We start from the raw sequence: 12,079 nt of genomic DNA on the forward strand, positions 1-12,079 counted from the left end.
GGTCTTTAAAACAGCAAACATTGACTACCTTCAGGGACAAAGTGCTGGACTAGCCATTCTACACCAAAGTAAGGCAGTCCTGTGTCTTCCCCAAAATTTACACAAGATGCAGAATTATACACCATCTGTATACACCATGCTAAATCAAGATTAGACATCAGGCTGTGGAGGTAATTTCTGCACATATTTGACATTGTTTCATTTTCAGGCTATTTACAAGGCTGATCTTGAGTGGCTGAGAGGCATTGGGTGGGTGCCCATTGGCTCTGTGGAGGTCGAGAATGTGAAGAGAGCAGGAGAAATCCTGAGTGACAGGAAGTACCGCCAGCCCGCAGACCAGCTCAAGTTCACATGCATTACAGACACCCCAGAGATTGTCCTGGCAAAGAATAATGCCCTGACCATGAGCAAGGTGAGTCTCCAGCTTTTGCCAGTTGCCTGTGTCATACCTTCCACAGACTGGGCTTATAAAGTGAGAAATGTCCTAGAGGATTTCCGGAGAAAGGAGAGGTGATGGGCCTAATTCTCATGCAGGCCTTCAACAGAGCATGTGCTTGAATCCTAGCTGGACCTGCATGCTTCTCTCAACCCTGTGTCCCCTCATTCTCTGGGTGGGTGAGGAAGTACAGCCTAGGACAATTTCTCTGCAGTAAGGTATACACTCTTCTGAGCAGTGACCCAGAGACATCCACAAATGCACTACTTTTCTCTGCACATTCTGCTTGGCAGAGCAGACTCAAGGCATCAGCATCTCTTTATCCATCCTGTAAAAAACTATACAGTCGTTTTGAATTTTGTTCAGAAGTCTTGGAAACACAGTGTGCATAGCAGTGCCAGTGCACAACTCAAATTACTTGCTTCCAAAACCATAGGTGGTAGAAATCCCACTTTGGAAAGTGAGATGTTATTGCTGCTTTCATTTTTATTGTACAAGATCGATGATCACTTTTTCCCTCCAGAGTGCTGGCAATCTGTTTATTTATACTCAGCTAATTTCTTTATCCAACAGGTAGGCCCTTAATATGCACAGCTGAGATTGAATTGAACTTTTCTGAATTCTCCCACACCTGCCTGAATGTCTTCCAAATATCTGGGTAGTGAGAATGAGGGCTCAGTGCAGAATATGAAATTGACTCTCAGATAGCAAACTCCCACGTCTGGGGTATTAAAACTCCAGAAACTCTATTCTGTACCACACTCATCAACAGCAGTCACAGTGATAATAACAATAGGAAACATAAAATTTGTTGAGTGCCTACTATGACTCAAGCACTTTACATATGTTACAGTTAATCTCGAAAAAATACTCAATAAAGTAATACACCAATTTCACCCCAACTTAAAAAAAAGAGGTAAGTATAAAGTCTAAAAAAATACTTAATGAGAAAGATATGATTATCCCCCTCCAAAAAATGAGGCATGTGAGGCTTTATGTACCTTTCTCAAGATCACACAGCTTGGACATCGGGGAGTTGGGTTTGACCTTGGGATTGATTCTGAAGTCTAGGGATTTCTACTATATCATAGTTCTATAGCCAAGCTCCATCCTTGAAGGTTCTGTGAGTAAGCTTGAGAGTCACTGGATGAAAAGAATCAATAATTGAGATCATGTTGTTGCTTTACATTGGCTATGAAACGATCATATGTCTGTTTAAATATTGCCATGATTTACTCTCCCCATACCCTTTTGCTTCCCTCACCTCCACATAAGTTTTCAAAGGCTATTTTACAGTTAAATGAGTTAAATTTTATAATAACTGCAATGTATTGGCTTTAACAAAGGGTTTTACCTCACCTCCCCCATAGCATTTATATACAGAAGCCTGGGATACTGACAAAACCTCCATCCACGTGATGCCGGACACCCCAGAAATCAAGCTGGCCAAGAGCAATTCTGCCAATATAAGCCAAGTAAGAGATTTCCTGATTGTTAAGTCAGCCTTTAGTCTAGGAGTAATTAAAATACTTTTTCTATCTTACCACCTTCCTTACTGGAAGTGGCCTGTTAACTTTCTAAAACTCTTTTCTTTTTCTGTTATGTATTATCCTCCACCTAGAAACTTTACACCAAGGGATGGGATGAATCAAAGATGAAGGACTATGATCTGAGAGCTGATGCTATTCCCATCAAGAGCGCCAAGGCCTCGAGAGACATTGCCAGTGACGTAAGCGCTCTCTGTCTAACCCCCTTGGTCTCACCTTGCTGGACAACCACAGTGCAGCTGGTGGTCCACAGTTTGTAACTGCTTCCTCATATACCCCTCCAGTCATGCTTCTTACCTTCCAAGACCTTTCCCTTTGTTGTCTCAGAGAAGAAAAACACATTTTGAAATTGTAGTTAGAGTTGTTGCAGGAAAAGTTTTCAGCAGTGAAGATATATGATTACACTACTGTTTACGTTTATGCCAGCATAAAACAGTTTAAAATTGTTCAGAGATGTCAAAATATTCAAAATATGAAATTCTTATCCATTTGCTCGTGGGTTTTCATGTTGTCTAATTGTCAGCATGCATATGGTTTTAAAACTGGGCTTTTAAACATATATTTCTTATGTTTTAGTACAAATACAAAGAAGCATATGAGAAACAGAAAGGCCACCACATTGGAGCCCAGAGCATTGAAGATGACCCCAAGATTATGTGTGCCATACATGCAGGGAAGATTCAAAGTGAAAGAGAGTATAAGAAGGATTTCCAGAAGTGGAAGACCAAGTTCAGTAGCCCAGTGGACATGTTAGGCACCTTGCTGGCCAAGAAATGTCAGATTCTGGTCAGTAACATTGATTATCGAAATTACCTGCATCACTGGACGTGCTTACCTGATCAAAACGACATTATCCAAGCAAGGAAGGCCTATGAATTACAGAGTGATGTACGTAACGTGATCTTTGGGAAAGGAGGAGTGGGAGGACATAGATTTGTTAATTGTACAGACAGTGCCTCTGTGGACAGACCCATGGGTTGCTCACTGCACAACCTCAGGGGGAGCCATTCACATTGTTAAAACAAAACCCATATTTAGGAGTTATGTTATGGGAATCAAAGAACATAGATGAAGAACCCTACTTAGGTCATGTCCTCCCTGGCCTAGATTCCAGACTATTTTCTTCGTGTCCTTTGTACTGTCTGGCAATGAAAATATATTTCAAATAAGCATAAGTTATCTGAACATTTAAAAAATAACTGCCACTATTGTACTATATCCAAAACACTAAACAGAGTTTCATCCTATTACAGGATGAAAATGAAATGAGATTTGACACAATATCTTTAAATTGTTTTTCAGTTATATAATTTCTTTGAAATATCAAATAATTACCATGAAATTTAGCATTATTACCATTTTATCCTTATTCATGGCTAGCATAAAAAATTATGCTTTTACAAATTACTCTGTCATGGATATTGAAACCCCTGATTCATGTAAAATCTCAGGTCCTACTTTTTTGGAACCACCATCTCCTGTGCTTATCAACCCCTCAGCCCCGTGAACTTACTTTCCAATTAAGGGATGCTATGTCTAGCACTTGGAACAATATTTCTGTCTAATGTCTCTGTAGAATGTGTACAAAGCAGACCTGGATTGGCTGCGTGGCATTGGCTGGATGCCAGAAGGCTCAGTAGAAATGACCAGGGTGAAGGGTGCTCAAGACCTGCTGAATGAAAGGCTCTACAGGACACGCCCAGAAGCCTTGAAATTCACTTCCATTGTCGACACGCCAGAGGTTGTCCTGGCAAAAGCCAATTCTCTGCAAATGAGTGAGGTAAGAACCATCCTACCGCCAGGCTCTCCTTTAGCAGGACTCTCTTCTCAGAAGATGCCACCCAAACGGAGCATCTGTGGATGAAACAGAGAAAGTAGATTGTTTCTCTTCAAAGACTTAAAGTGCTTGGAGCAACTCTAAGAATCTCTTAGTTTAGTTTAGTGAAGGCACATGCTAAGTAGAACTCTGACAAATGCCAAGGCGCCTTTCCCCTACCTCACACACAGACCTGGAAGCACTAAAGTGAAAAATGTCACTCCATTACAACTCAGGAAAGCAAATACTTATTACAAAACCTGTGGCATAATGCTACATGTTAAATGGTAGAACACTGTATTAGGGTTCTCCAGAGAAACAGAGCTAATAAGAGGTATGAGAGAGAGATTTATTTCATGGAATTGACTCACATGATTGTAGAGGCTGGCAAGTCCAAAGTTTGCAGGGTAGGCCAGCAGCCTCAAGACCCAGGCAGGAGTTGCAGTTCAAGCCCAAGGTAGTCTGCTGGCAGAATTACTCTCGCTCAGGGGCGGTCAGTCTTTTTTCTCTTAAGGCCTTCATCTGACTGAACAAGCCCCCACATCACAGAGGGTAATCTGCTTTACCCAAAGTCTACTGGTATAAATGTTAATCTGATCTAAAAAATACCTTCACAGAAACATGTAGAATAATGTTTGACCAAATACCGGGGTACGCTGGCCTAGCCAAGCTGACACAAAAAACTAACCACTGCAAACCTATAACAACGTTTTCCCAGGTTAAATAGTTGCTAAGGCTTAATGTTTAGATATCCATCTCTATTGCTGTATTAAAATAATATTTTCCTTCTCTCCACAGAAACTATATCAAGAAGCCTGGAATAAAGATAAAAGCAACATAAGCATTCCTTCTGACATGCCAGTCATACTGCAAGCCCAAATCAATGCCATGCACATCAGCAATGTAAGAGGCATAAATATGAAGTGTAAATGTCTTTATGGGACAATATCTGTCAGCTTATGGGGTGTGTTATAATGGACAAATTACCTGCCTTAGAAATGTTGACAGCTTTGGGTGCTAGATACTTCCTCTTTGGCTACCATTCCCAATGCAGTATGAATGGAAATTCTCTTTCAAACATTAGTTTCGATACATATCTGGGCCCCTGCACTGCAAGAGGTGGGATACCTGAATCTCACTGGTGTCCTTCTTTCAACCTTGAAATCATTGTCCTATATCCAACGTCCACAGCTCAGTTTCATTGTATATTAATTGAGAGGAATGAAATCCCTAGTAAAGTGCCTCTTACACAAGTAAGTATAAGAGATAACAGTCTCTATTGTCTTGATAGGTTCTTGGTTGATCCAGAACTTTCTTGTTTGACATTTCAAGGCCATAGGAAAAGTCAAACTTTTAATTATATGCAAAGTGTAGGATGGGTATGATATCTATGTCACATCCCTTTAGCAGGGACCTTTGAAATGTCAAAGGGCAACATTGGGAAAAAATCTTATCAAGTCTTATATGGTAACTTGATGAAGGTTCTCTAGGTTCACAGTTGATTCTTAGTTCCCATTACTGTATAATGGGATATTTTCACATTGTACTATATTGTGGTGAATGCAAATAATTCAAATATTAGTAGATTTAGATGTTTAGCTTTAAAATTGTAGTCACAAGTACCCTGCACTCCACAAAGTAAATAGGCAATAACCAAAAGAAGGACTCAGAAGTGACTGTTTTTTCTTATGCCGCCTTCATTTACATTGTGCTTTGTGATTCATATCATGACTCCTTTGAATATGTCTACTGATTTTCAATTCTTGTAAGCAAACCTGTGTTTTCCCTCAATAGAAACTCTACCAGAAAGACTGGGATGAGGCCAAGCAGAAAGGCTATGACTTGAGAGCAGATGCCATTGAAATCAAGCATGCCAAAGCCTCCAGAGAAATTGCCAGTGAGGTACAGCTCCTTCTGTTTCCTTGTGGATTTTCTTCTCTATACAACAAATAGAATATTTTTGAAGAATTTTGATTTGGTTTGATTTTTTTTTAATTCTATGCAAACAATTGCATTTGCCTTGTGCTAAAGACTTTTAAAATATTAAAATGGGATGAAAAACACTGAGGTAAACATAGGTGAAGGATATGTGTAAATACCTTCTAAGCTGTTTCTAAGTAGAAGTAAAATATCATGAAGATCTATACCAAATTCTGGGGAAAAATTCAGGAACCAATACAATGTGATTTTATCCCACAAATCTTTGGGACATTCTCCATAAATATAAATCACAGATGAAAGTTTGATACAAGACTTAAGACCGAGATCACATTTTATGTATAAGATTTTATGCTGGAGGTGTATGTATACTCCTCTGAGTAACCCTTTGAAGTTCATTTAACAGTAGTTTTAAAACGTACCAGCAGTCAAAATAATTATTCTACCAAGGCCCCCCAGCTCCAAATCTTTAAGCTACCTTTGTTCCTTTTCTTCAAATTCTCCTCTAGTTTTTGTCTTAGTATCCAGCTGTCTCTTCCTTCTTACTTCTCATTTTTATCTCTAAAAAGGCATAGCCAATCCATAGTATCTGCATTATTCCCAGCTCTCTCTCTCTCCCTTTCTCCAAACTTTCCCATGTTATCCAAATATAGGAAAGAAACAGAAATGATCTTACTCTTGTCCTAAGACACTGAGAACAAGTGTGGAATAGGTGGAAACTCTTATCCACAGGCCTTTTGTTGTCATCTGCTGATTCAAACCAACAGCCTTGTCTTCCATTCCTGAAACATGCTCCATTCTTGTCTGTCTCCAAAACCACACATGTGACTTTTTCCTACCTGAAGTACCTTCAGTACCCTTGATACTGACCTAATTTCCACTTGCCAGGCAACCTTAGGGACAATGATTATCCCCATTGTGCCTTACTTTTCCCATTTGAAATATGTGATAATACTAATATCCACATCATAGAGATGTTCTGAGGATTAAATGAGGTTATAATTGCCATGATTCAACTATTTTTAACCAAAAAATTCAGCAATTTCATATGAATCAACCTAATACATTTGAAGCATTCATAATAGTGTCTGACATATAGTGATTGCTAGTAAATGTTAGCTATTATTTTTTTATTACTCTTGTTCACCATACTATTTCCCTCCTGATTTGTTCGTGTCCTCTGTGAAACTATCTAAAATAGCCCTAATTTCCTTAAAGAGAACTAAAATATATAATAACTACCAATTTGAGCCAATTTACATTAAGGCTAAAAAAATATTCCAAAACCATTTAATGAAAAGTCCTCTTCATACATTATGTCCATATGTCTTTTTATCTTATTTTTTACAACTTTAGTACAAATACAAAGAAGGTTACCGTAAGCAACTGGGCCACCACGTGGGTTTCCGCAGCCTACAAGATGACCCCAAATTGGTATGGTCTATACATGCTGCCAAGATCCAGAGTGACAGAGAATACAAGAAAGCTTATGAGAAGTCTAAAGGAATCTACAATACACCGTTGGACATGATGTCCATTGTTCAGGCCAAGAAATGCCAGGTCCTGGTTAGCGACATTGATTATCGCAACTATCTGCACCAGTGGACGTGTCTGCCAGACCAGAATGATGTGATCCAGGCGAAGAAAGCCTACGAACTGCAGAGCGATGTGCGTATCCTGTCTCCAGACTCTTGGGGAGATGTGTGTCTATGTGTTTAATCACAGAATATTCCTTAAGGATGTAATTTAAACAGTAATCTTAATAGAATCTAACATATTCTGTACTTTTCTGCAGAGTTTTCCTGAATATTTTCTGTCTTATAGAGGATTCCTTCTTATAAGACCTTATTCATCAGATGAAAATCACTCTCTTATTCTATGTAACTAAGTAGAAAATTTCAATCCCAGTTGTCCTGATCCATTACATTTGCATGATCAGGTATCTAAATGTCAGAAACAGATGTAAGCATAAAAAAATGTTGGATTTCAAGTTTATCTGGCACACATAGGAAAAATGTGTGTATATATATATATATATATATATATTTAAATAATATGTTTAGAGAGAGAGAAAGAGGAGAGGTGTACATAGATATAAGTATGTATTTTGCTTTTCATTATACATGCTTCTAAGAAACTTTTTCTCCCAAATTCCTACAGAAGTTATCCCCAGTGGCACATAAAAGGCAGATTTCAAGTAGTGAGCACAGAAGCTCAACCTTGCATAAAAACAAAATTATGTGCCATTGCGGTCTGCCATTCCACAAGTGCTAGTTGTTAGCCCTGCTCCAGTTCCTGTAGGATACTCTGAACTTCTCCCAGAGATGTGTGCCAGAGATGTAACACTCAAATATTAACATCTAACATTGATCCTTGAGTTTCATGGGACTGGCCACCCAGCTGGTTTAAGTAGAGGTTGTGTGTGGTTTGCTGGCATCATGCTCTAGTAGGCAAATTGACTCTTCTGTACTCTGTGGTCCTCTCCTTCTTGTAGAACGTGTACAAATCAGACCTGGAATGGCTGAAGGGTATTGGATGGTTGCCAGAGGGTTCCGTGGAAGCGATGAGAGTAAAGAATGCCCAGAATCTCCTGAATGAAAGGTTGTATCGCACAAGGCCTGAGGCCCTCAAATTCACCAGCATTGTTGATACCCCTGAAGTTATTCTGGCAAAGATCAATGCTGTACAGATCAGTGAGGTAAGTCAATTGATGCTATGTTCAGACACATTGAAGAACTCTCAATAAAAATTATAATTGTGAACTTTAAACTGCTAACACCAGGATTAGAATCTTGAACATTCATGTATCCAGATAGAATTTCATATAGCCCATCAATTAACGGCATCAACATTTCATTTGTTTAGATAATTCTTTGGTCAATGTAAGTGTGGTAGGCATCTTCATGTTCCATATTCTCTGAAGTACACCTTGAACACCTTTTGTAGACCTTGCCTGTAATACAGGTCCACCAGTTAATACAATGATCACAAAACCGCCACCTTTTTACTGCTATTCAACGGTGAAATAAGTTGAAAGGTCCAGGGGCAGCCCCAATATTAGACATTATGACAGTTATTTAGGCCAAGAAAGCCAGGACTTGATTTGCAATGTGGATTATCATAATCACCTGCAATGAGAGCTTACCTGCCAGATAATTGCGTGTGAATAAATAGAAGAGGATCTATTTACTATCATGTTTCTGACTCGTTTTACATTTATATTATAGCACACATGAATGTATTCTTCTTGCTGAAGTCACTTTTGGCACCTTCTAAATAAAAACACAGATAAAAAAAAATGTGATCTCCATTTACATCTGAACACATCCAAAGAAAACCTTTAATTGTACCTGTAATTTTATTCATGTGGTAATTGGCTTATTTACTCATCACCGATCCTTTGTTTTTCATTTTTACCAGCCACTGTATCGTGACGCCTGGGACAAAGAGAAGGCAAATGTGAATGTACCGGCTGACACTCCATTGATGCTGCAGTCCAAGATGAACACCGTGCACATCAGCAACGTAAGGCCCTGCACATCCACTTGCTTCACACAGTGTTGTCTGCCTCACCAAACCTCTCATCAAAATGCTCCAGAGAGCATTTAGCAAAAGGCATTTCCCTAATATTCCTTTTACTTCTAGTCTTTAATGATAAGTGTCGTTTGTGTGTGCTCGCACACCTACGTATGTGTTTATAATATAGAGATGTGTGTCCTTATCTTTGTTGGAAGGAAAAATGCGGTGGTTTATGCCAAACACACGACATCAAAACATATATATGCATGTATAGTAATACTTAGTTCTCTTTTTAGTGGCCTATCATTGATTTTTCCCTTTAAAAGCCAAACAATATGTATAATTTTTCTCATTTTCACATGATTTACTATCTTTTAAATTCCCTTCTTTAAAAAAAAGTTACTGGAAAAGAACTTTACTACATGTCATTAAAAATGTACTGGAGCTTATAAACCAGTCTATTTTATAAATCTTAAGGGGAGATTAATTTTTCATCGTAACTGTTAACATATTCTTGAACACATCGGTAATGCTGACTCAGTAGCTTCCTCTTCATATTGACTGTGGCACTGCAATCTCCGTTTGCAGAAACAGTATCAGCAAGCTTGGGAAGATGTCAAGATAACGGGTTATGACCTGAGAGCAGATGCCATCGGGATCCAGCATGCCAAGGCTTCCAGAGATATTGCCAGTGATGTGAGAGCTCCTCCTTGCCCAGCGTTAACAAACACTAATTCATAGACACTCAGAGAGTTAATACTGTACTAATCTTTAATTTAATTCCCCAGGAATTATATCTAATAGAATGAAGGGCATTGTTACTAGTGTCGTGCTTTAAAATCCCCAATTCAAGAACAACTTTGACAACAATTTGATGACCCACTTAATTTCTCTGCTTGGTTCTGCTCTCCGTATGTTTAAGCACAGATTTTTATTTTCTTTTCAATGTCTTCTCAATATCAGTTAATGCATGAACACTTACAGAGATCCAGTGGGTACAAAGAACTCTACTGTTTGTTGAAGTGCAGCATACATAGGTGGTTCCTGTGATAATTTTATGCAGTACATGGACAAGCATTTTTAAAATAGTTACGTTGGTTTTGATGTGTGCTAGAAAAATACTGATTTTTTTCCCATTTAAATAGGAGTATAAATTTTAAAATAAAAATATTAGATAAGTTTAAACTTTAAAATATATTTATTTAGACAAAGAATCAAGTTGACAAAGTAAAGTGTGAAGTACAGGTGGTGCTTTGTGGCAAAACATGTGAGAATGGCAAACAGTGACTGAAGTCTGGGAAACAGTGGGCAACGCTATATTGGAATCCAGACGCACCATTGTTGCCTTTGAGGTGTTCACAATGTTTTCATGCTTACAGAAGACAAACCAATGTATCAAGAGGTATAAAACTTATAGTATGAATTCAAAGAAAAGCAGTGCCCCAAAAAGGGTAATGTAAGGGAGATGGAGTTATTTGAGTAGGCTGTCTAGAAAAAGTGAGTTTGGAGAAACAATTCTTCTTTCTTCTGTTCACATCCACCAGTATCTATACAAAACTGCTTACGAGAAACAGAAGGGTCATTACATTGGGTGTCGCAATGCCAAGGAAGACCCTAAACTGGTCTGGGCAGCAAATGTGTTGAAGATGCAGAATGACAGGCTGTACAAAAAGGCCTACAATGACCACAAGGCTAAGATCACCATCCCGGCAGACATGGTGTCCATCAATGCTGCCAAAGAAGGCCAGGCGTTAGCAAGCGATGTGGACTATCGCCACTACCTACACCAGTGGTCTTGCTTTCCTGACCAGAATGATGTGATCCAAGCCAGGAAAGCCTATGACCTGCAGAGTGATGTAAGTTGTTGCTTGTGGTGCCTGAGGGGTGAGCTATTGCCCAGGAAGACAGCCTTCCACAGCTTTGCCCGGTCACTCCTGCCAGTGCTGAGGAAAATGCAATTCTCCCTGCCTGAGCACTTACTTCCCTTTAGTACTTTACCAAGTTTATTAATCACAAGCCTTAATGCTGGGCTTATTCAGAGGGTTTTCATCTTCATTGCTACTGGTGCTACCAGAATTTTTCTATAGGTTTGTTAATGTGTGCACTGTTTGTAGTTTATTAAACATAGGCATCTTCATGGTTCTTCAATTGAATGATAGGGGCTGTCTTCCTTGAAATTAATTTGAAAGGTTAGCAGCATGCTCCAAACTCACTAGGTTCCCTGAACTTGGTATTCTTCACAACACTGTTTTATTAATTTACCTAAAGTATTTTTAGATTTACTTATCTTTTTGCGGATTTAATCTTTTGAAAATGATGAATTCCATCAGGATGTTTGTTTCTTGTACAGAATTAATACCTTCTTTTAATTATCTGAACATGATTGCCTTAAGCTTCAGGAGATGTTTTCTCATAATGAATGAGTTTGTTATAGAAAAGTATATCCATCATTTGAAATGAATTGCCAACTGGTGGATTTAGTACCATTTCTAGATAAATTCAGTCTCTTCATTATCCTGAACCACGTTAGTATATTAAGGAATGCATATCAATGAAGTTCTTAAAGAATGAGGAAGGGAAGCTTCAAAACCTGTATGTAATCCTCTTCAAGAATCCCTTCTCCCAAATTTTGGGTACCCACAATACTTTACACACTAAAACATATAACATTCTTCATTAAGGTAGAAATTTCCCTACATTTTCACTCCTCTTACTCTTTATTTTAGTTTGATATTTGTATCCTATTAAACAGTTATTAAAATACCATTTCTGAAGAACACAGTGGGTTATTTTATGAAATTAATAGTTGGTGTTTCACACAGA

The 12,079-nt window shown here is 38.5% G+C and overlaps 1 protein-coding gene across 1 annotated transcript in view; it reads left to right on the forward strand.

Annotated features, from left to right (window-relative positions):
• Positions 1-12,079, forward strand: part of NEB (nebulin) — a 253,510-nt gene that overhangs the window by 159,024 nt on the left and 82,407 nt on the right. Inside the window, exons 70-81 of the mRNA XM_029224606.1 lie at positions 209-412; positions 1,807-1,911; positions 2,058-2,165; positions 2,560-2,871; positions 3,560-3,763; positions 4,598-4,702; positions 5,594-5,701; positions 7,094-7,405; positions 8,232-8,435; positions 9,158-9,262; positions 9,845-9,952; positions 10,801-11,112. Coding sequence (XP_029080439.1) covers positions 209-412; positions 1,807-1,911; positions 2,058-2,165; positions 2,560-2,871; positions 3,560-3,763; positions 4,598-4,702; positions 5,594-5,701; positions 7,094-7,405; positions 8,232-8,435; positions 9,158-9,262; positions 9,845-9,952; positions 10,801-11,112 — 2,187 coding nt within the window. The remainder of the gene's footprint in view (positions 1-208; positions 413-1,806; positions 1,912-2,057; positions 2,166-2,559; positions 2,872-3,559; positions 3,764-4,597; positions 4,703-5,593; positions 5,702-7,093; positions 7,406-8,231; positions 8,436-9,157; positions 9,263-9,844; positions 9,953-10,800; positions 11,113-12,079) is intronic.

This window comes from Monodon monoceros, unplaced genomic scaffold (assembly GCF_005190385.1).
Source record: "Monodon monoceros isolate NGI ecotype Baffin Bay Population unplaced genomic scaffold, NGI_Narwhal_1 Super_Scaffold_16, whole genome shotgun sequence".
NCBI lineage: Eukaryota > Metazoa > Chordata > Mammalia > Artiodactyla > Monodontidae > Monodon > Monodon monoceros.